We start from the raw sequence: 24,471 nt of genomic DNA on the forward strand, positions 1-24,471 counted from the left end.
GTATGAGTGCTTTGCCCACATGAATATCTGTGTAGCACATACAGGCAGGTTCTATGGAGGTCAGAAGATGGTGTCAACTTTTCTGGAACTGGAGCTACAGATGGTTGTGAGCCTGCCACATGGTGCTGGGACCTCAACCCTTGTCCTCTAGAAGAGCAGCCAGAGCTCTTAACTCCTTAGCCATCTCTCCAGCCTCTCCCTCCCTCTCTCCCTCCTTCCCTCCCTTCCACAGTTTCATTGATAGCCTTCTTTAAACACTCCATTGGAAACCCAAGTGCTGTTCAAAGTGTCTTTAAAGAGCGTGTCCGATGCCCTCGCTGTCGAGCAGGGAGAAGCAACTGTAATGAGAAGGACGGACACAGACTTAAGACCGCACAGCCAGGCCGTCCTGGGAACCCAGCTTCCCTTTCATCCTATGAAGGCTTCCAGATCTGCCTTCCGGCTTGCAGATTATTGAATTATTTTACAGACACAGAACATTCTCATCCACTTGGAGTCAAATTTGTCTTTCCATTATCAGAGGTTGGTCTGGCTGCCGTGATTGTTAAGTGTTACTGAGTATTGGCTGTTCCTCGGGTGTCTTGTTGCAGCTGCAGTGCTGGGCTGCCAGGCTGCCTTCTGCTGAGATGACAATGCTGTGCCCTGTTAGACCCCAGTCCACTTCAGGACAGGGGTCCTGCGTGTGTACTCATCACACAGGCAGCTGATCGCAGTTTTGCTATCTCGTTTCTCCTCCTCAGTCAGCGTGTAATCACCTAACGTGTCTTTAAAGTCAGGGACATGGCTGCTGTTAGTTAAACACGACTGCTCCCAGTCAGTGCATCTCAAGGAGCGTCCTCATCCTGGCCTGGCCTTTAGGAGGAAGAAAGAGAGGAGGACCAGGAGAGCTCAGTGATGGCTCTTCTGCAGAAATGGGAAAACCGTCCCACGGGGGGAGAGGGGATGGCGTGGCCACCAAGTCACAGGTGAACACACGGTGAGAGCATTAAGTCTGGGGAGCTGGAATGGGAGTAAAATTTGTCTTTCCATTATCAGAGGTTGGTCTTTAAAAGCCTTTAAAAGACAAGTTGGTGATCCGCACACTAGCAACTGCTGTCTTCGTACATCTTACAAATGGGGTGCTGAGCAAAGGAAGTTTCGGGAGTGAAATTGAGTGGACTTCTTCCCACACTAAGTACTGGGGTTGCGGTGGGTGGGGCCAGCGTGAGTGGTGCTCTCTGCTGGCTAAGGAGGGCCTGCCTTGTGCTTTGCTGCATGTGGCAGAAGGGAAAGGCCTCTTGTTTTTAGGTGTCCTCTGCTTGAGTCAGAGAGGAATGAAATGATGAAGAACATCTTGGCAGCTTGCTGGGCCTTGACCCCTGCATGGGGAAGGCACAGCAGGCCCTGCTGAGGGCCTCAGATGCAGATGGGCCTGCTTGAGTCCTGAGCCTTCCCTATTGCTCTCCGGTAGCAGATGCAGTATGCAGCCACCAGAGCTTTGCCCCACTTCTGCAGCATAGAGAGCCATAGCTTTCCCTCCCCTGCTAGAAGACATAAAAATACCTGTGCGGCTTGTGTGGACTTTTCTGGAAGAAAGGAAACCGAGGGCTGAACTGTCCTGGAATGCACTCTAGTCCTCTGCAGATACAGGCTTCCTCTGTAGACAGCCGCGGGCTCTTGAGCAGCTCTGAAGTGCTGAGCGTGTCATCTTTATGTCCTAGGCATTTGAGCTGGCAACAGGAGACTATTTGTTCGAACCGCATTCTGGGGAAGACTATTCCAGAGATGAAGGTGAGTGCTGGCTGCCTGCTAAGTCCCTTGATGTGGGTCTGCTCCTCCAGGACTTCTAGAGAGTTCTATTTGTATTGTTTACCGAAACAGAGCTGTGCTTTGGTTTTCAAACACAAAATTCAGCTGCTTTTCCTTTGAGTTGGAAGCCCCTGCAGTGCCGGGGAATGGGCAGTACCCACCTGACAGCTTTGCTGGCCTCCTGGTCGGTCAGAGGGGCCCAGCTGGTGGGTGAGGACTGACTCCTGAGGCCCCAGGGCCTCTCTGTGGTTTCTTTTCCACAGTTCTGCTGCCCATTCTGCTGTTCTGTCTGGGAGCTCAGTTGAGAACCAGGGAATTCAGGCTTGAATTCCTCCTGTGAACTCGACTGTCTCCGTGCTTCCTTGCTTGCAATGCTGGGGTGGCCTGGGGTACGTTGGTGTCAGCTACTCGTGGTGCTCCAGTCGGTGTCTGAGGCCCGCCAGTCCCACAGACCTCTGCATGAGTGTGCTGCAGACATTGTTGATTTGAATCGGTTTCTGAGTTTTACTAACTTCCCTTTCCCTCTTCTCCCCCCCTTGCCCCCTCCCCGTTCCCATGTCCCTTTTGCTCTCTCCTCATAGACCACATAGCCCACATCATAGAGCTGCTAGGCAGTATCCCAAGGCACTTTGCTCTGTCTGGAAAATACTCCCGGGAGTTCTTCAACCGCAGAGGTAGTACCTCTTCCCTTTGAAATGCGCCACGATGCAGACAGAAATGGAACGGCCGCTGCAGCAACTGCAGCTAACGCGACCAAAGCACTTCTTCTAAATTCCAAACCCAGCCGAGCAGAATATCCGTGCTGCTCTAAATGCTGACCGAAGACTGAGTGGGCTGTGATGGGGTCACACTGTCCACTGGCCCCTTCTTGGTGCCCAGGGTGCTCTTAGCTCTGAGTTCTAACTCAGCTGGACAAAAGCCGTTCAGGTTGTGCTCCGTTTCTGTCTGTGCGGGCAGTGACCATGTCTGCATGCAGTGTACTGATTAAACTGTCGTGTGTTTCTGTTTTGCTGGCAATGTTTCCCAATGCAGATCACATAGCATTGATCATTGAACTGCTGGGGAAAGTCCCTCGAAAATACGCTATGTTGGGGAAATATTCCAAGGAGTTTTTCACCAGAAAAGGTAACGGTACTTATGTGACACTAATTTTCAGCATGATCTTCTCCCAAGAGGAGAAATCGTGCATTCATATTTGAGCAGTGGAAAAGATCAAGACTTCAACTGGGGGATTCTGCTGAAGAAGGTACTCACAAAATAATCTGGAGCCATCTGGGATCTATGGATTGAAACTTCTATAAAAAAGCAGGCTTCCTAGCAGTCCTTTCTCAAACAGCTACCTCTTAGCGCACTCCAAGTACCAGTGCGTGTATTCCATACTTGTAGAAAGGACTTCAGTGGAGTTTTGGGAGAGAACTAGATTGAGCTGGGTGTGACGACCTACCCTGTATCCCAGTACTCTGAGCCTCAGACTGGAGAATCTAGAGTCCCAGGCCAGCATAGGTTATAAACTGGCGAAGCTAGACTTCTCTTTCTGTTCTTAGTCTTTGAAGAGACAGCCTCGAAATGGGTTTCATAGATGACCATGGGCATTTTCTTGACTGTGTCCATGCCTGAGCAGTTTGGCATTGTGTAGACCTGTGAAATCCTGTGGACATGTACTTTGGGTTATGTAGACAGCCCCATGGGTGACTGGTGTTAATGTCATTGGGCAGTTCGCCGGTTATACCAATCCTTAAACATCCTTCCAAGCAGTGTGTCTCTCCTCTCACCCTAAAAAAAGAAATCCTCAGAAAAAGCTGTGAGTAGGAGGGTGGGGAACTCAGGGTCATCCTCAGCTACACTGAATATTAGAGGTTAACCTGGGCTATGTGAAATCCTGCCTGATGACAACAAAACCCTTCTCAGGTGCCATTGTCTTGGGAGCCTGCTTTGCCAGCTTAGATTCAGTTGCTTAAGGACTGGGAGAGCGCTGGTAAAGCAAAGGCTGTTTGAGCTAAAGGGCTGAGCTCAACCCAGTGCTTACATGAGCAAGCCAGCCACATTGGTGTGTGCACTTGTAATCCTGGGGCTGCAGACACAACACTGGAGCCCGGGGCTCGCCAACCAGCCTGGCATGCCAGGCTCCAGCTCCAAGCCCTGGATTTGGACTGGGAGCTGAACTCAAAAAAGGTAAATGGTTCCTAAGGAGTAAACACTCTTCAGTTGTCCTCTGCTAACACTCACCCCTCTCTCCCTCTCTCTCTCTCTCTCTCTCTCTCTCTCTCTCTCTCTCTCTCTCTCTCGCACGCACACACACACACACGCAGATATAATAGAGAGTCTGGTACACACACACACACACACACACACACACACACACACACACACACACACACACACGAGAGTCTGGTAGCCCAGCTCAGCAGTTGAGAACATGAGGCTCTTGTGGAGGCTCACAACTGTATTTGAACTTCCAGAGGATTCAACATCCTCATCTGGTCTCCATGGACTCCACACACACATGTTGTGCACAATTATGCATGCAAGCAAAATACTCATACACATAAGACAGATATTAATAAAAAAAACTTTTAAATATTTGATGAAATTCAGTTGAATATTTAGAAGTACAATAAAAGAAGTTTCCATGAGACAATATAAACTCCTGATGTGAGGGCCAGCACCCTAATCTTCTGAGGTGAGGTGAGATAGCGAGGAAGCCTTGCAAACAGAATGTGGGATCATAGTGAGTTTTAAAGAAAATACTGTATCTCCTTGCTGACACCACCACAGGGTCTTGTACACATCTCTGAGTGCTGGCCTCAAAATCAAAGTGTGATCCTAATCCACTTTGTAGTCCATATTTTGAATTTAAATATTGGAGCTGAGATTGAGGTTTTTTAAACCTAACTTCCAGGATTACTGATCCCGTGGGTGTGGTGAGGACCTGCTGTTGGTATGGTGTCTGCTCACTGGGGCTCACAGGCTTCATGCTGGCCCTGCTGTGTTCAACGCATGAGTTTCACATTTAAAAGACTCACAAAATTTTCACATCAGTTTTACAGCTGCACAGACTGTGGGCATCACAGTGCTTTAGGAACATAAGGAGTGTCCTCTGAGGGCCTTACTACTGTCTTTGTAATCTCTGGGAAGGGTGAACATGGTCCTCCCTTGAAGCTTTGAGTATAGGCTGACTCCAAGACAATGAAGGAGAAAATAAAGACAAGCCTAGAGCAGTTTGAGTGTGCTTGCTCTAGCAATCTCTCTTGCCCACACAGTCCTGCCTAGCAGAAGAAGGACAAAGGCTGCTGAGGTGTAGTACAAGACAAGTATATGGTAGACAGTACCTTCGAAGGCAGCAGAGTGCTGCCACGGAAAACAGCATTCACCGTAGGCTGCATGCATGCTGGTGGTGGCTTTTCTTGTTGTTTAAGATGTATTTGAGTAGTTTGCCTACATGCATTTATGTGCAGAGTGTATGTGCCTGAGGCCTGCAGAGATCAGAAAAGGGCATCAGATCTCCGAAGCTGGAGTTGCAGATGATGATTAACCACCAGGAGGACATTGGGAACTGAGCCTGGATCCTTTGTAAGAGCAAGGAGTGCTCTTAACTGCTGGAATTTTCTAGCTCTGGTTTTAAGTTTTAAGGCGTTTGGTACTCGGGTACTATAAATTTGAAATAATTTCCATCATATAGCAGAATATCCCTTATCCAAGATTCTTTTTTTTTTTTTTAAGATTTATTTATATATGTGAGTACACTGTAGCTGTCTTCAGACACACCAGAAGAGGGCATCAGATCCCATTACAGATGGTTGTGAGCCACCATGTGGTTGGTGGGATTTGAACTCAGGGCCTCTGGAAGAGCAGACAGTACTCTTAACCACTGAGCCATCTCTCCAGCCCCAAAATTCTTGGGATGGGAAATTTCCACTTTCTGACTTCCTCAGATTTTGGAATATTCACATTGACATGATGAACATTGGACATAGGTCTAAACATGGAACTGTTTCAAGGACTCATGAGCTCGAGGTAATGCCAGCACAGCTAGCTTTGAATGTCACCCACCCATTGTGTAATGTCCTTGTGTGTCATGACTGCCTCTGGGGTTGTAGCTTTCAGACTTGGGCTATAAAGCTCACTAGTCCCTCCTCCTCCATCCCCTGTGCGCTTCTTCACAGAAGATGCCATGGTGAGTCTTTTAGTTTCTCTTGTTCCACATCCAAGAATTTAGTGGGCATCAGAACACAAATGCATTTATAAGAATTTGTACTGTTCTCTTTGTCCACACAGCAGGACATAACTGCTTCTGTGGTGCTCGCTGGGTCCAGTTACAGTGGAGAGGCGTGTGTGTGTGTGCGTGTGTGTGTGCGTGTCTGTGTGTGTGTGTGTGTGTCTGTCTGTCTCCCGTGTGCCTGTGAAGTCCTGTAGTCCCAGCCTTCAGGATGTGGAAGCGAGGAGATGGCCAGTTCCAGGCTAGACTGGGCTACATAGTGAGGACCATGTCTCCCAAAAAAAAAAAAAGGGAAAGGGGAAAAGGACTGTGATGTGAGCACAGATTACATACAAATGCTGTGCTCGTTTCCTTTGGGTATTTGAATGTCCTTGGATTGTTGGTGAAGGTGCAGTCCTGAACCAGTTTCTGTGTACAAAGGGAAGAATGTACTTAGTTTAGTGTTCATTGAAGCATCTTAGCCTAAAAGGTGGGAGGTTCCCCCAGTCGATTCTCTTCCGGCCCACAGTGCCTGCCAGTCTTCATAGTCATGTGCAAATGAGATTCTGCCAAGACAGAATAATTAAATGTCAAGGAAGTTCCTGCTTTAACCAGAGAACTTATCTCAGTGCCACGTGTGAGTGGCGGTTTGTCGTAACTGTTGGAATGAGGGTGGCTGTGGCTCTGTCCGCGTCGTTAATCAGTCTACTGGGACGCACTGAAAGGCACTGGGAGGGCCCTGCTGCCTGCTGCAGAGCTGGGGTTGAGCGCCTGCTGTCCCTGCCCACAGGCGTCTGTCAGTCAGTCTGACTCTGTAGGGCATAGCTTTAGACTTACTATATAGCATTGCCCCATATGTTCTCGTGTTTGGCTTTTTAGCTTCCACCCTAAATATTGGCCTTATTCAGGGGAGGGGCGACATGGTTTATATTCTTTGACTAGGTCCCTGGAGCTAGACTCTTCAGTGATTGCTCAAATGGGTCTTTAAATTTGTATTATCTTGCTGTTTTGTGTATGGAAGTGTGATGGGGTGTCATGTCCCACAATGCATGTGTGGAGATCAGATCAGAACTACTTTGTGGAGTCAGTTCTCTCTTTCCACCTCACATGATCAGACGTAGGCCAGCAGGCTTACATTGGTAAGTGGCAAGCTCTGTTTACCAATCTCACCTGCCTTTGGACCTGAGTTTGGACCTGAGTTGTACAAACTGTTTCATTCCCAGGCCTTCCTTTTCCAGTGCTGAAATTGCTGGTCTGTTTCTTTATTGGACCTAGAGACCTCAAGGCAGTGCTTGACTCTTCTCATCAGTCACCTCCCCTCCTCAACCAGGAAGCATTCACAGTTTCCTTATGGAACCCTGTGTACAGCTTGGTGGAAATTCTCTACCTAGATAAGGATGGCCATTGAAGAGTATACAGAAAGGGTATGGGTGGGCAGGATTGCTGGGACTTCTCCTTTTTTGTGTGGTTGGTTGGTTTGTTTTTCCTTTTTACATTTGTAAGTAATGCTTGGAATGTTGAGGAATTGCTAAATGTGTTTGCAGAGGTCCCCGGATTCCGGCCCCTCATGCAGGCTCTATGGCAGTGTATGAAGGGAAGACACCATTGTAGTGCCAGGGCTGGGCTGCTGGGCTCCACTCACCTGTAGCCTCCACTGCAGGCCTGAGAAAGAGCTGTCGGTCAGGTGCAGGTCCTCGATGTGTGATACACAGAGAGGTCCACTCTCAGGGCTGCCCAAGGCCACTTTATCGGCAGCTGTAGATATTCTGTGAACATTTTCTAACACAGAGAAATGAAAGTTATCCTCACCTGGCAGTTTGACTTAAAAGTAACTTTTTAAAACTTTACATTTAAAAGTAACTTTTGGGGTTGGGGATTTAGCTCAGTGGTAGAGCGCTTGCCTAGCAAGCACAAGGCCCTGGGTTCTGTCCCCAGCTCTGGGGGGGGGGGGGGGGGGGGAAGGAAAAGGAAAAAAGTAACTTTTTTTTAAACGGCCTTTAAATAAAAATACTGTTCGTTTTTCTGCTAGGCCAGAGCTTCCTGGTTTTGGCTGTTGTACTACAGCTGACACTGTAGAACATTTTTTAACTTAAGGTTTTATAAGAAATTGTCCTTGAGGTCATATGTTTTACAGAAAACTGGTGGAGATAAAAATTAGTTGTTTGGGGTTGCCAGTAGCTGTTTGAGGCTGTTTCTTTAAATTTAGACACATTAAAGTGACTGTGTTCTGGAGGTATATTAACTGTGTACCTACTAGCCCCATGGAGCCAAAGGGTAAGCACGGTGGACAGCACAGTTCGAAAGGACATGTGTCCCTCCAGACAGAGTGATGTTTGCATTGAGGTAGAAGCACAGACTTATTCTCGCCATGGTAAAATGCAGTGACACGACTTCCAATAGTGTACGTCATGCAGCTTTCCTGAGCCACGTACAGACTGCACCACCACCAAAGCTGGCGTGCGAGCGCTTCTCACGTGGGAAACAGAAATACCCTGTGTGCTTTCTGCATCACACGGAGCACAGAGATGGTTTGTTCAGACTTATTAGTCCGTGTACATCCACTGAGCTTGCTTCAACTCAGTCATCAGCTCCTCAGTGAGACTTGCTTAGGGAACAGCCAGCTAACTGCCGTCGTTGCCTAGGGGACAAGCTGGCTGTCCTTGTTCCCATCAGGTTTTGAGAGGTAACTTGCCTGCGTCAATGAAAAAAAGGCGGTGTGAATCAAGGAAAGTGTGAGGTGTGCAAATCTGGAGCTTTTGTGACGCTGTGCGTCTTTCTCTCTCTCCAGGAGAACTGCGGCACATCACCAAGCTGAAGCCCTGGAGCCTCTTTGATGTTCTTGTGGAAAAGTATGGCTGGCCCCATGAAGATGCTGCACAGTTTACAGATTTCCTGATCCCAATGTTAGAGATGGTTCCAGAAAAACGAGCCTCAGCTGGCGAATGCCTTCGGCATCCTTGGTTGAATTCTTAGCAGATTCTACAAATATAGCATTCTGAGCTAGCAAATTTTTCCCAGTACATTGGACCTAAACAGTGGCTCTCATTCTTTAACAGGATTACAAGTGAGCGGGCTCCACCCAGACCTTTGTTTTGCTTTGAGGTACTGTTGTTTGACACTTCGCTTCCTGTGCACCACGGTCCTGGGGAAGGGTGGTCTTTGTCTTCAGCTAAGTAGTTTACTCGCCATTTTCTCCTGGAAACAATAACATGTCTCTAAGCATTGTTTCTTGTGTTGTGTGACATTCAAATGTCATTTTTTTTTTGAACGAAAAATACTTTCCCCTTTGTGTTTTGGCAGGTTCGTTAACTATTTATGAAGACACATTTTAGCTGAGTATTCTATAATTTACACTCTTAAGAAATTATCAGTTGGAACCAAGAAAGAGCAAGGGAATGTACAATGTTCTCTTCTGGCGAGGGGAAGTCAGTCCCCCTGTATTATATGTATGTAACCATTCATCTGCACAGATAGGGCGAGGAGTCCCGCGCGGAAAGCCGCCCGCCCTGAGCTTCTTAGCCTCCACTGCATGTTTCGGGTTTCCCACTGCTTCAAGAAGTTGCACAAACTTTTCATCCCGTAGCAGTCCGAGTGGCTCTGGATTAGGTGCCATGCCCTCTGTGGCCCAGCAAGAGAGAAAAACATTAAAATTGACACTATAATCTAGCAGTTCCATTTGTATTTTGCATATTTTTAAAACTATGTTTAAAAACATGTGATGGCCCAGTACCATCTAGTGTTGCCTCTTCCCAGCACTGTAAGTTAAATGCGTTGTTTAAATTGGACAAGAGAAATATGTTCAGTGTGTGGAATGAAAAAAATAATATATTTTCGGAAAAGCATGATCAGTGTTTGTTTAAAACACAAGGTGTGTTTCTACAGTTTGCAGCGCAGTGGACAGAACACGCCTCACAGCTTACAGGTAGCCGTGATCATGTTCATTCCACCGGCAGCTTTACTTGCTACTGCGGCTCCCCTTGCCTTTTCATTACCGCCCATGAATGAGAAGGTCATTTCCCCTTTGCAGAGCGCATACAGTTTTAGTTTATGCATTTCCTTAAAATTAACTGTAGAATCCAGGACGCAGACATTAGTAGGCAATACTATTTTAGAGTGTCTCATAGGAGGTGTATTTAACCTCTTTTAGAAGTCAGTGGATTGAATGTCTTTTTTAAAAAATTTTTATTCATTAAGGTGCCTCGTTTTTTCTTGACTTTGTCCATTAACATTTATCCATTTGCCTTTGCAATAATTAGATTGTGAAAAGCTAACAAGTGTTGTAACAATAATCCTTTGTTTGGGGTGCTTGCACTTGTCTTAAAAATTAAAGTGTTTTGGGGTGTTTTTCCAGACATTGCCTTGGTTATTGCCCTGCATTTGAAGAGTCAGAATCAACATACACTGCTGTCAGTAGAGCGCCAACAAAGCTAAGGAGGTGCAGAATGGATTTCATGAGCCAGGCTTTAGTTATATGTTTCATCATAAGTGGGGGGCGTTCTCCCCTGCCCCCAGTCTTTCCTTCTGGGGACAAGACACATATCCCTCCTAGGAGTTAACTTTATTCCGTCACACACTGAAGTGAGGCAGGTACCACTCATTCATAAACTATGCATGCTGAGTTTTTCTAATGAGCCTGTGGGTTTCCTTGTGGAGCCTGTGTTAGATGGTGGCTGTTAAGTCATGGTTTCTATAGAAACATTCCTATAAGAACCACAGAGTATGTTTATGTCTTCCCTACCTCTGAAAGAACTTTTAGTTTTTGAATGAAATTTGTCTAATGCAGTTAGAAATATCAAGTTGGAAAAGAAAGCTAGAATATTAACCTTGGTGATTCTATCAGATTCTTGGTAGCAGGATGATAAAGAATTAAAGGTTGGCTGTGGTGGTGCACGCCTTTAGCACTTGGGAGGCAGAGGTAGGAAGATCTGAGTTTGAGGCCAGCCTGGTCTGCAGAAGTTCCAGGCCATCCAAGGCTATATAGTGAGATCCCATATTGAAAGCCTTAAAAAAAAAAAAAAAAAGAGGAAGAAGGAAATGAATAAAAGCTTAAAGTGAACCGCTGGTTATCTGGAACATGATAGTCAACTCAGTCTTTTTAGGGGAAAGACCCTGTGAAATTTTTATGGACAATTAGAAGCAGTGGGTCTTCTATGTGACTTAAACAGATTCAGAAGTAGCTAATCTCAAAATCCGCAGAACTGTACAGAGACAAAGTGGGCATTAGGGAGTTTGAAAGAAGTATACTTTTTAGATGATAGCTGCTTGTTTTTCCATGTTCCCTGCACCGTGCGTGATTTAACAGGTATGAGTAAAACTTTTATTGGAATAGAAAACATGTTCAGATTATTTTTCTTTTCTTGTTTTTTGAGGCAAGTTCTCAAGCCATGGCTGGCCTTTAACTCAGAGATCTGCCTACCTAGGCATTCTAGCCCCCTCCTATCCCTCGCACACGCACACACACACCCTCTCTCTTTCAATTAAGTTTGTAGAGTGTGTCCATTAAAGATTATATTTAGTTGATGTCTTTCAGTTTGCACACGAGCTTTCATTGTGGAATTACTTTATAGCTGGCAACTTGGAAAGTCTGTGGACAGGTGACTTTACAGATGAACACTGCTGGCTTCTTTGGTCTGTCTGAAATTATCAAGGAGGAACAGTGTGAACCCATCCAGTTTTCAGACTAAGTTTCTTTATTAAATGTCCTAAGGTGAACATTGGCAAGTCAAAGATGGCATGGTAACTGGTGTTCTTCAAAAACTTGAAGATGATTGGTTTTAAGCCCTGAATGAGCTGTTTCTCAAATACCACCAAAGTTAACTTTCAAATGGGAATTGAATGATAAAACATGATTTAAGTCACTAAATTTTAGAGTTTACTGTTTTTCCTGATGCATTTTACACACACACACACACACACACACACACACACACACACACACACACACACTGCCCAATTGTGTCACATATTTGGAAGGTAAATAGGGTTAAGAAGTCACAACTGATGTATCTTCTTTCAGTAATAAAATATTCACTGAGGATCATTTTCATTGTTTTTGGCGTATTTCAGAATAATGCCTTCCCCCTTGGTTTTGTGTAAAGAGATCTATTTTCTACAACTAAAAAAAAAAGTCCTAAAGCTAGGTATTAAATATTATATTTTAGTATCAGCTTTGATTATTAGTAAAAGTATCTGAGTCATATTCTAAACTGTACAAATTAAATCTCCCCGTGATTTAAGTAAATTACTCCTTTTCAAAGTGCAGTAAACTGTGGTGTGCAACTCACTGAAGTGTGCAGTGAGTCAGTGATGTGGGTGAATGTTAGATTCTAAGATTGTCAGCTAAGTTGCATGGTATGACTATTTAATTTCCTGTGATTCGTGCTACTAAAGAAAAGGCAAGTGGTCAGAGAGGAAGGGCTGTGGGACCCACGCAGACCGGCTGTTGGCAGCCTACAGTGCAGCTGAGGTAGCAGCTACTGAAGAAAATGGATGGTTCTTTACTTATAAATTATATTTGAAAATCGTAACTTTTGTAAAATCGATAAGCAGACCTCAATCTCAGAAGATGTACAGAACAATTTAGTAAAACTGACATAATTGTGGTTTATTAACATGAATTAAAATGCCCAGCCAGTGCTTCAATGTGACAGCATACTGAAATAAAAAGGAAAGGCCATGTGCTGTACTACTCCACAGAGATCACACTTTTGCAAAGACTTGCATATGTACAATGCTATATACCAAATGAAAAGGGTGGGAAGCAATTATACACGCAAAAGAAATGCAGTATTTACATCTGTCAGGAGACACTAGAAATTATCTACACATTAAATTACATTTTGCTTGCAAAAAACTGATAAAACAAAATGAGCCATGTCCACACCAAATTATAAAAACCTGTATTGCATTTTCAGACCTAAGGTGCACTCAAAGAACTGCTGACCATAAAAAAGAAAATCCTTAGTGCTTTCTTTAGCTGTATACTTAATGCATATGTATAAAATAATACAGAAAATAGTCACTAAATGAATTTAACTGCAACAATGAAATTTAAGGTCATGTACATCAGCTCTCTGGTCAGAAAAGACAGTTGGAATGCTCACTTACAGAATTAAGATGCCTACGACTGGCTTAGCACATTTCATACGGAATCTTAAAAAGCAAAAATGGGAAAAATACAATGGAAGAGCACTGGTGTTTTGTTTTTTTTTTTGTTTGTTTGTTTTGTTTTTGTCTTTTTTATACAAAGTTTCATGTACAAGCTTTAAAAAGTACCTTAACAGGTACATATGAAATATACAGTTTATCTTACAGAACATTTTAAAAAATGTTATTGGAGTCCATTTTAATGCCACCCTGAACCGTGGTAATTGTTTTGAAATGTTGGTGGCACCTGTGCTCTGTGAATTGGAATCTGTCCAGGCACTGGCGATGCCTGCTGAGGTCCTTGCACCCCATGTGGCAGGGCCACAGAGCCAGGGTGAGGATGAGGACAGAACCCTGAAGCAGTAGGTGTTGGAATACTGTTTGGTCCTTGGGGCTGGAGATGAGGACCTGGAACTGGTAATGGACAATGTGGCCCTGTTCCGGAAGGCTGGTGTTGGGGTCCCGGTCCCAAAGTGGTGTGATGTGTGGCTTGTGAGGGGTACGGCGGTACAGCCGGATGAACACTCGCAGGAAAAAGTGGAGGTCCTTGATGAGGTGGGTGATGTAAGGCTTGACCTGATGCTGAATGATGCCCAGAAACCAGAACACTGGCTGGAGGAGGAGGAGGAGGGGGCGGTGGGGGTGCTGAGTTTACTACATGCTGGTGTTGTGCTTGCAGACTTTGCAGTCCTGTGGAAGGATGGGGTGGAGGATGGTGATGTGGGGCAGGACCAGGAGGTGGAGGAGGTGGTGGTAAATGGTGTCCAACAGTTTGAGAATGAATGTGTGACCCAGGGGTGACAGCATGAACTGTCCCAACTACATGTGCTACAGAGTGCTGCTGATGTGAGTTTGGCTGTTGTACGAGGTGAGGTCCTGGAGCAGGCGGTGGTGGAGGCGGGGGTGGGACCACAGCAGCAGCAGTTTGATGGTGAATGGTAGGGTTTTGAGACGGCAGAAAATGGCCCGGAGTAACATGGTGTCCAGGAACGGATGGCTGGCTTGTGGTGCCAGGAAGTGCTTGATTTGGTCCAGATGTAAACACAGTTTGTTGGGAAAGACTACCTTTTAGCTGATTGTAGTTCTGAAAGTTTGCAGAGGGCTGCTGGTTTTGATAGTATGCTGAAGGAGGCGGAGGGGGTGGGGGGGGCGGGGCCGGGCTGCTCAGAGCCTGTTGGTTGAACGGACTGTATGCTGCCGAGGACTGGCCTGAGGGTGTCTGGGTAAATAACGCTCCACAAGGTGCCTGCTGAGCATTAGCTTGAAGGTTCTGTGCCGCTGGATACAAACTTCTCGGAGTCTCGCGTTGAGGAGTTCCGACTTGAGGTGACTGTGAATGGTGAGGCCTGAAGGGAGATCCTAGGTGCTGTGAAGGAGGCTTTGGTGAGAGGTAACCATGCTGCACAGGCGTGTGAGGCGTGGAGGACTGGGGAGGGTTTTCTGTGTGAGGGGACGGAGGACAGTGCAATTTTGTTGGTGCAGAAGGCAGCTTTTGCGGAAGTTGATCGTTTGCATTTCGAACGTGGGCCTGAGGAGGATGGTTCTTTGAAAGTGCTGGGGTGTTACTTGACAGCTGTTTTTGCTGAAGCTCTGGTTTTAGGTGAACACTGCTCTCAGCTTCTGATACAGTGGCAGTTGCCTCCCAGTGGGAATCTGGTTTTGTGAGCATTTTCCCATGTGACTGAGCAGGATTGATTGGCCCTGGTGAACCAGGCTACAAAGAAAAAAAATTATATGAGAAAATGTTAGCGGTATTTAACGTTATTTATTTAATCAGACTCAGGAGGCAGTGTAAGGATGCCTACGATGTTGCAAGGCGAGCTTTTCACAGTAAATTGTGTAAGTTATTCGAGTTTGTGAGGTTAAACTGAATTCTCTAGCTTTTGATGAAGATAACCCAGAATTTATAGTCTCTATTTTGCATTTTCTTCAAACAGCTGCCATTCAGCCTCTGACAACCTTAAAACTTAACAAATTTTGATTTTATAACCAATCATAACCAATTTCTTTACCAATTTAAGATAAACTGCTTTGTATAAACAAAAATGCCCCATTAAATCATTTAGCCTTAAAATACTTTTTTCACTTGCAAGGGTGACCCCAGTGTAAGACATATTCAAAAGTCATGGCACTCAGTCTTTCAGTGGTCTGCAGACCAAGCCCACTGAGCCGTCAGCCCATCTCAGACCAGGATGGGAAGTGCTGTCTTCTGAATGAATGTCACCTGAGCTTGGGCATACAGAGTGCTGCTTGGCTGATCCTAAAGAGAATCCCACAAAGACAGGAGTAAAACTTCAGTGAGAAATAGCGACTATGGAAGGGTACTTAGAAAACTGCAAGGTTAAGCCAGGGTTGTCTGTTATGGTTCAACATAAGAGTGAGGAAACAGGAAGAGTAGAGAGGTCACAGACTAATACTTGATGTAGCAGGAGAGAAGTGTGTGAAGTTACCTTGCTTGTTTTAGAAGGGCTCTGAGAAGTGTCAGGGGATGGACATTCACTTGTACTTGTGGCTTCTGTACCTTCAGGATCAAGGTCTGTAAGGCAGAAGAAACCTACAGTAAATGGAAGATCACGAGACAACATACTGCCTCTTGTAGACACACAGTGCTCGCTGTACACAGTTCTTTTTCTTACTATAAAGAGCTTTAAAATAATCGCCATGATAGGTCATCTGCTTACTGACCTGCCATAGGTTCAGTCAAAGGAGGGGCTAGGCTCTGAGCGGGCACCTGGGGAATGTGGTTTGAATGAGATGAAGGTGAAGACTGAACATGACTCGGTGAACATGAGACACATGGTGACTCTCCCCCTATGGATGAAGCAGAGCAGACCCAGAGAGAACGTTAGCGCTCGCTCACAGGGAGCAGCGCACAAACAGGCAGAACCACGGGGGAGAGCAGAAGCAAGCGCGCTTACCGCCGTCTTTGTCTTTGCGGTGGTCACTGAGCAGTAACGCTCTCTGATAGCTTCTCTCTCTCACTTGCTCCACTGAGGTGGAAGCAGTCCTTTAAAATAAAACATCTCCAGTCAGAAAAGCTGCCACCATGTAGGGTAACTCTTCTGTCTCCTGATGAGCAAAATGTCCTTCGGAAGAAGGATTTTTGCCATATTGAGACAAAACTTTGGGGTTAAGCTTTGAAAACAGCCTCTCACATTGCTAATCATGCTCCAACTGAGATTTTAATTAAAGAAACCAGACTAACTTGTCTTTGGCGATTTCTTGGTGAAGAGAAGGGTAAGCTGGAAATCTTGTGTTAAGGGTTTTAAGGACATGTTAAGTTGCCAAAGGGAGCAAAACCCCTCCAACAGAATCCAAATGCCTGTGTCAGTGTGCACTGGGGACTGAGCGGGCTTTCCCATGGCTACTGAGACCCACCTTAAATGCAGCTGCCTCGGTCTTACTGAAATAGCAAAACTGCTTCTTCATCCAAAGTTAACTGGTAGGGGAGGTAAAGAAACCGTATAGGAAGGAATATCTACAGGGCTCAGATGAAGAAATGAGACCTTCACAGCAACAGGCTTCTGAGGTCACAGCTATCAACTGCGGTCTGTTTCCCATTCCAAACAGCAGACAGGAAGACGGATTCTCTAACAGTCTGCTTTTCTGTTTTCCCCTTGGACAGTGACGCACTGTGAAGGGCTTACCACTGAACTTCTGGGTCTGTCTTCTCAGTGGGGTTGGCGTCTCTGACAGGACAGTCACTGCTGCCTTCTTCACAGGAGGCGGTGCAGGCGGCAGCTGGCGGTGCTAAAGGCAAGCTAGCCCGGTTTTCTGGCTGCTCCCCGTTCTCACTGCTGTGGACACAGCCATCGCCACTGCTGCTTAGAGTCCCACTTGGGTGAGGTGACACACTAATCAAAGCAAGGTTCTCTGGCTTAGAACCACTCTTCCTAGCTTCACGTTGTCTCTTACGGTATTCTAGTAGAGAGACCTTAAACAAGAAAGAAAGAGTGAATATTCTTGTTTGTGTATCAGAATCAATTTATTATTTTCTAAAAAGGATACTGCAGCATTTATATTAGAAAAATTATAAAATAATTGAATTTTCCATAAATAATTAACAATTATTAAATGCCTACTATATGTCAGGCATTGTATTTAGATGATTTATATACATTATCTCATTTAATCCTCACAACAACCCTAAGAAAATAGGTATATTATCATCCCCATTTTACAGATGAGGAAATTGAGTAACTCACTCACTCCAGGTCACACAGCTGGTGAGTGTTGGAGCCGGGATTCGAACCTAGGTCTTATTTGAAAGCCCGTGCTCTTTCCACTATACTACATTGCTTCCCATAAAGTTGCCAACTGGACTCTGTTATAAAAATTAAAAGCACATATCACTAAAATGCTTTGACTTATACGCAGTTAAGCCTATTAACAAATCCGCACTGTGTCTCCCCTTCTAACAGTCAGGCACTCTTAACTGTCAGGCTCTCTTAACGGTCAGTCAGGCTCAGGCTTACACAGACACTCCTGCGTTAAGCTGGCTCTGAGGAAGCAGTGTCCTACTTTGAAAGCGCTTTTACATGCGTGGCCTAAATACTGTAAGTATTAGAGATGGTGAAGAGGGATTCCTTCTCTCCAAGGCCGCCTGCTCAGTGTGAATAAGAGAAGTAAGAATGAGTATTATCGGGCTGGAGAGATGGCTCAGCCGTTAAAGGCTAGGCTCACAACCAAAAATATAAGAATGAGTATTATCTACCTATCGTTTTGGCGGAGGTGTTTATTTTTAAAACATGTAAAAACCATCTTGAGGCTTTTATCTGAGACTACATTTCATATCACCATCATTTTTGCTTTCTTAGGAACATCAAATTATTTACAAAAAAAGCTTTAAAATGTACATATGAAAATTTTAACTTACATAACTAAGTTATAAATGCCTCACATAACACATGCTGTAACTATCAATAACCCTTAAGAGCACAGTAAAAAAAACCCACTTCTTAAAAGGACTATAAGTTGTTAAATTATAACCTTTTTCTTTTGTGGTGGATTCTGGGGCGTGCAGCTCCCGTCGATCAAACTGTCATTAACAGTCCGTCCAAAACCAGAGACAAGCCCATCTTCAGAGGGACAAAAGACAGCTGTCTCCATAAACATGCCTCTAGCATCATCCTGCGTCAGGCACTTGGACTCACTGATTCGGAAGCCGCCTCCAATCTCCAACTGATGAGAGGGTGTTAAGTCCCTCAAGTTGGAGTTTACTGAGAAGTTAACTCCTGTTCTGTCAGGACTCTTTACCCAGGATGAATACATTGTGCCTCGTCCAGAGTGGGTCGAATCCAGTTGGCTGCTGGGCTCAGTCCTGTCATGGGCTGGGGTTTCCATGGTTTTCTGTAAGGCAGCTGGCTCGACTGCATCGAGTCCCAGTTGAAGGTCTGACACAGACTCCTTTTCTCCTGGGCAAGGCCTATTAACCTCAGTCCTGCTCCTGGGGCTGGTGTAACCAATGGTCTTTATTTCTTGCAGGCCTAGCTCATTTAGGTTGGAATTTCTAAAAGGCCCCAGCGTTAGCATGGTTGAAGGTCGGTCATATCCCTGTTGGTGGTAGGGAGGGGAAATCACACAAACAATGCCATTTAGGGACAAATTACTATCTAGCAGCAATTTAAGCAAAATTATGATGAGAAAAGCAGCAAATGCATCTTTTTTGATAATTCCTTACCTCTTGATTGTAAGTGCATCTCTTTATTTCTGGAGAACTTTCTGGGGAAGAAATATTCTACATAAAAGTAATAAAATTAGGGATTAAAATACAATAAACTGTACTTTGTAGCCATGAAGAATTAAAATGAAAAAACTGATGATGGATTTTAGATTTAAGCCTTGTGAAGACACTAGCTTTAGGTCACACTATATACTACCCAAAAAAAAAAAATGTTCACTGTGGCACAAATGCAAATGCTTAAATTTATGTAGTTGTAGATACCCAATTTTCTCTGAGTTTCTCATCACACTAGTTAATAGGGCCAGAAAAGGGCTTACCAGAAGAGTTTGATAAAAAAACACTCAGTCCCAGGGATGAACAGTTTTTTACCCCCAATGAAATTTCTCACCTCAAAGTGCATGGTGTTTCCTGGTGTGCCAGGGGTCACTGGGGTCACTGGTGAATATATGGGTTTATAACTATTTCTGTAAGTTTCATCATCTGATTTGATCCGTGGGGGAGTAGCAAATGCTGGGTCGGTAGGAGTGATGTCCGTGTGAGTTGGGGTGGCGTATGGTGAAGGAGTAGGGGTGGAGCTTTCTGAGTAAGCCGAGTCTAACAATTGGTAAAGTCTTCGCTTTTTTAGTGGTGTGGTTAAATCTGTTGATGAAATAATAATCTGTAAGAAATCATACTGCTGTTTGCTATATCAGAAATAGTGATCAATTTATCACTTTCACCTCCAAACTAAAGATTTACTAACCTGAAATCTCCCCTAGACCCCCAGAAGCTTCAGTGCTAGCAAACGCTACCTTGTTTGAAACTGAGAAGTCATGCAGAAGTCTCATTGGCCGTACTGGTGCTACTGGAGCTACTGGAGCTGCTGTCTCAGCAGCTGCCCCCCACTGAATCCCTACATACACAGTATTTCCAACTATGGTTTTACAACCTCCTTCATGCAAGCCTGTGGCTGTAGGGCTTCCCCTCACAGAGCGGCCCTAGGCCTGGCCTTGCCACAGTTGCTCACACTGGCCACACAGCAGCAGTACCTGGGAGGGAGCAGCTGTCGCTCAGCAGCAGGGGACTTTTACTTTCACCATTAACTGTAGGGCTCCTGGGCCTTTCCTGACACGGTGAATGATATCTGTGTAAAACTGTTGAATTTTCTTCTTCCAGGGCTTGCTTCAACCATCGCTGAGTAGAAGAGGAAATAGATGATAAGGGTCAGTGTGCGGCTGTTTAGACAGCCTATCAATGCAAAGCTGATCACAAAAGCATCTCATTGTGAGGAGCTGCAGTAAGGACTGAGATTTGCATTTGGCTTCTCCTAGATTTTATATCCAAAGAAAAGTTTACCTTTTTGCATGAGCCAGAAATGTTTTCAGTAGTTTCTTTTCTTCTCTTTTTTTCCGAAAGGAATGGTGATGTGAATCTAATGTAATGCTTAGGAGTAGAGTATACATGGGGGCTGTAAGTGAGACCTGGCAAAGAATTGAGCTGTGTAGCTAACACCTCTGGATCTGTAGTTATGCGCAGAGGCCTTTCTGAAAGGCTGTCTGAAGGTTTTCCTGTCTTCTCATTCTTCTCACTTAACCATTCATTGACCAAGTGCTAGAGAACAGAAACATTTGGATCACTATATAGTAATTGCACACATCCTATCCCACTACAGAATAGTCTACTATTAAGTTAGATACTGGCACATCGTCTAGGACGAGAAGGTGGGTAATTTAGATTATTCACATCACGAGGCTGGAGAGATGGCTCAGAGGTTAAGAGCTTGTATTGCTCTTGGAGAGAGGACCCAAGTTCGGTTCCCAGCACCCGTGTCAGGTGGCTCACAACCGCCTGTAACTCCAGCTCCAGGGGATCTACATGGGTACCTGCACTCATGTGCATATATACCCACAGACAGACACACACGCATAGTTAATAAATGTTTAACAAAAAATTATTCATGATATGTGGTGAAAAAAGAAACCCCACTAATCAGTATTTTCATTTTCTTATTTACTGTTATTCTAAGGATTATGATATTTTATAGGGATAAAATACATGGATACATGTAGAAAAATTATATTACAAAAACCCCACTAATAATATGGCAGGTTATGGTGGAGCACTGTCTATAATCCAAGGCTGAGTCAGGAGGACTGACACAAGTTTGAGGCCAGCCTGGGCCACATAGTAAGTACCTGGCCAATAGCACTACATAGCCAGACTGTTTCAAAGGAAAAAAAGAAAAGGGACTTTAAAAAATGTTTTGATATAGTAAAATCTAGGAGATACCAACAAGTACCACAAACAATGCAGATATGTTGTTCCGTATTTTATACGAGACTGTTTGCTTAGGAAAGAAGTCTGATGTTCTCAAGCAGTGCTTTTTTATTTTTAGCCAAGGTGCCCATCACAGTTGCTAGATGAGGTCAGCAAATAGATAAAAGTATGTCCACACTGACAATTCTTGAGGTTGGAAATACCTCTTAAAGATCCTAGCCTTTTGAAAGTTTATTATCCACCATGTATAGAATGCAGCCTTCATTGTTCTTTTGGAAATGCTTAGGGTTGTACCTGGGGCCTTGCACATGCACAAGGGCTGTTCTACTGAGCCACACCCTGGCCCTCATAATCCAGTCTTTGCCACCTACGAACACACCTGGTCCTCAAGAGTAATGGTGCCTCCTCACTGTTTAAAAAGCTAGGCATTTAGGAATGTGATTTTTTGCTGTTGGGTTTGAATATCCTCGCTGGAATGTGAATTCCTGAACAGGTATCGCATGTGCGCATACACATACAGACATACATAGTCCTTAATCTTATTTTGCACCCCTCTTCCTTTCCTGTCTGTGTAGCTTCTGTGTGCCTTTGCAGGACAAACTAGTCTATGGCATCTTTAGAATTCATGCTATTTTAGCACTAAATGATAAAACATACTGTGAGTAACACGAAATTTGTTTTTAACAAATACTGAGGGGCTGGGGATTTAGCTCAGTGGTAGAGCGCTTACCTAGGAAGCGCAAGGCCCTGGGTTCGGTCCCCAGCTCCGAAAAAAAGAACCAAAAAAAAAAACAAATACTGATATTTTAACACTTATATTTCATATTCAACAAATATAAAAATGTGATATTTGTAATTGAGAAAATAGTTTAAAAACTCAAGTGTTTTTCCTTTCAAAAAGAAACTTAATTTCCCCCTTCCCAAATGTGGATAAGCATTGCACTTACATCAAGGCGGGTACCCACTTGTTCAAGGTACGTCTCGCACAGGTTGTAAGGATTAAAGGCTGTGTGGAATTTCAAACAAAACCTGTAATTGTCTGGCAAAGAAATTAAGAGTGTGCCCCTGACTTACACTCCTGAGCTCACAGAGTTCTTTAAGTGTGCTTTTCATTGTTTAGCAGCCTGTCTACAAAACTATGAATTAGGTAAGAAAAAAAAAGGTTTAGTCCTAAGTCACTTGACCCTATGTGTTGTCATTTACTAGACAAAAACAGCCCCCTCTAAGGTTATGCTGTTATTTTTAAGCTGAAAAGCTCAAGTTAGTCAGATTCATAAGCGGTTTGTTTCCTGTAAATTGTTGCATTAACTGAGTTTTCCAACAATTTTTATTAATAATCTGATATAGCACTGATCTTCCTCATAAACCCAGGAGCTTCAGTGAGATGGCTTAGTGGGTAAGGGTGTTTTGCTGTGCAGGTGGACACTCTGTCTTCTACTTCTGGAATTCCTGGAGTGTGTGAGAGACCTGATTCCTATAACCCTGGCGTGTGTACTCTGGCACACACACTCTTAAATCTACATTCTTAGTACATTCTAGTGAAGTCATACCTTTTTCCTGTTTAATTCTTACACTCTACCTACATAAAGCAGTTGTAAGATGTACAAACAAGAGCTGAACAAGAGCTGGGGTGTGGCTCTGGGTAGACTGCTTGCCTGTCATTCACAAGGCCCTGGATTAGATCCCTAGGCATGGGAGAGAGGACGTATGTTAAACCAGTTTCAGAGAAATGGATATTTAATACACAGGTAGACAACCTTAGAGAAATTATGAATACAATACCAAAGGGGTTCATATATTTAATCTTCACAGTACAAACTATTAATGTGCTGTGTGCAAGTGTAGATAGGATGCTTCCTAATCACGCTAGGGTGTAGGCTGAACTTTTACTATAACTATTCAGCTAGGAGACACTTGCTGCAAACAGTGCTTACTGCTACTAGGACGCATACCTTCTTTGTTTTGGGGTACTTTGTGGGACATTTATTAAGTGCTGGAGCTTCCACTTCAGTGATTATCTCTGCTACTGCAGCTTCAGTTTCTGGTTCTATAGCAAGCACAGTGTTTTCAATATCATTCTGTTGTGACATAACTTCAACGTCGGGAGAGGATGGCTGTATGTCTGAACACATGCTGACGGTTCTGTGTCTCCGACGCTGCTGTCCAATATGAGTCCTACTACGAGAAAAGCTTTTTCTCTGCTTAGTTCTGTTCACTTTGGCAGCAGTTGGCTTGATAGCAGTTTCTTCCTTTACTTGTTCCTAGTTCAAAATACAACAGTGGAACTTCTGATGTTTATAGATATGTTTACGTCGAAATATAGCCCTATTTACTTTAAAAACTAGATTTCCAGAGTCCTTGTTAAAATTTATGTATTTTAGGGTGGGTGTGGTGGTGCACTCCTTTGAACCCAATACTCGGGAGGCAGAAGGAGACAGACCTCTGTGTTTGAAGACAGCTTGGGGTCCAGAGTGAGCTCCAGGACAGCCAGGGCTACACAGAGAAACCCTGTCTCAAAAAACCAAACCAAAACTAAAAAAGTCTGTTTTCATGTGTGCATTGAGAGGCCGAGGGCAGCATGTAGGCTCTTGTTTTCTCTTTCAGCCTCATAGGTGCTGAAGACTGAGATAAAGTCAATAGGCGTGCAGCAGTAACTGAATTAACCAATTTCTAGTAACAAATCAAAACATTTCAATACTTTCTTATTCCAAGGCAAGTCAAATATAATCTCATTTCAATTCTAAATTTCCCATAGGGTTTGAAAATGCTTTCCCATAGGGTTTGAAAATGCTTTAAAAGACAAATAATTGGATATTATTTAAAATTCTTGGGGTAGTGGGATGGTTTCATTTGCACACAAGCCTAAAGACCAGTTTGAGGCCCTAACCCACGTGACTGAAGAGGGACAGACCTGACTCAGTTGTACTCAGACTTCCACATGAACACAGTAGCATGTGAACCCAGGCATCGCTGTTATCGGTGTAACTATGGGTTACGGGTTATACGGTGTAGAGACTTTAAGGCATTTAACTTGGGACAATGAAAGAGACCCTGAGTGAGATACCTGGACCACGTCAGCGTCAGAGATGACCTGCGACTCCTTACACTCGGGCCTGACTTCCGTCTTGGCTGTGCTGATCCTTTCCAAAGCTTGTTCTCGTCTCTTCTCTCTCTTTTCAAGTCTGGCAAAAGCTTGCAGAATTGCTTCCATTTTTCTTTCTTCTCTTGTCTATGGAATTTAAATTTGAAGTAAATATCATTGTTCCAAACAAATTCTAAATGTCAAATGTTCATGACAGATTTTTTAAAACTGCTGTGATACGATTAGCATAGCAAGTCAACAGGTAGGTGTGGGAGCAGATTACAGCCACTCAGCATGTGTGAATCCCACACGTCATCTCAG

At 44.3% G+C, this 24,471-nt stretch overlaps 2 protein-coding genes across 69 annotated transcripts in view; one reads left to right on the forward strand and one right to left on the reverse strand.

Moving 5' to 3' along the window:
• Srpk2 (SRSF protein kinase 2) overlaps positions 1–10,337 on the forward strand; it is a 190,075-nt gene extending 179,738 nt beyond the window's left edge. For 18 of the 44 annotated variants that reach the window (XM_087656380.1, XM_087656386.1, XM_087656383.1 and 15 more), the window contains 4 exons: positions 1,701–1,770; positions 2,370–2,462; positions 2,821–2,913; positions 8,772–10,335. In XM_087656380.1, the coding sequence (XP_087512506.1) occupies positions 1,701–1,770; positions 2,370–2,462; positions 2,821–2,913; positions 8,772–8,956 (441 nt within the window). In that variant the 3' untranslated portion in view covers positions 8,957–10,335. 44 annotated transcript variants of the gene reach the window in all.
• Positions 10,338–12,566: 2,229 nt separating this feature from the next.
• Kmt2e (lysine methyltransferase 2E) overlaps positions 12,567–24,471 on the reverse strand; it is a 68,962-nt gene continuing 57,057 nt past the window's right edge. For 13 of the 25 annotated variants that reach the window (NM_001100851.2, XM_087657141.1, XM_087657124.1 and 10 more), the window contains 12 exon segments: positions 12,567–14,843; positions 15,580–15,665; positions 15,815–15,940; positions 16,048–16,136; positions 16,777–17,063; positions 18,119–18,682; positions 18,810–18,866; positions 19,201–19,451; positions 19,841–19,985; positions 20,148–20,402; positions 23,021–23,329; positions 24,133–24,297. In NM_001100851.2, the coding sequence (NP_001094321.2) occupies positions 13,329–14,843; positions 15,580–15,665; positions 15,815–15,940; positions 16,048–16,136; positions 16,777–17,063; positions 18,119–18,682; positions 18,810–18,866; positions 19,201–19,451; positions 19,841–19,985; positions 20,148–20,402; positions 23,021–23,329; positions 24,133–24,297 (3,849 nt within the window). In that variant the 3' untranslated portion in view covers positions 12,567–13,328. 25 annotated transcript variants of the gene reach the window in all.

Source organism: Rattus norvegicus, chromosome 4, assembly GCF_021556685.1.
Source record: "Rattus norvegicus strain SHRSP/BbbUtx chromosome 4, alternate assembly SHRSP_T2T, whole genome shotgun sequence".
In the NCBI taxonomy this organism is placed as follows: Eukaryota; Metazoa; Chordata; class Mammalia; order Rodentia; family Muridae; genus Rattus; species Rattus norvegicus.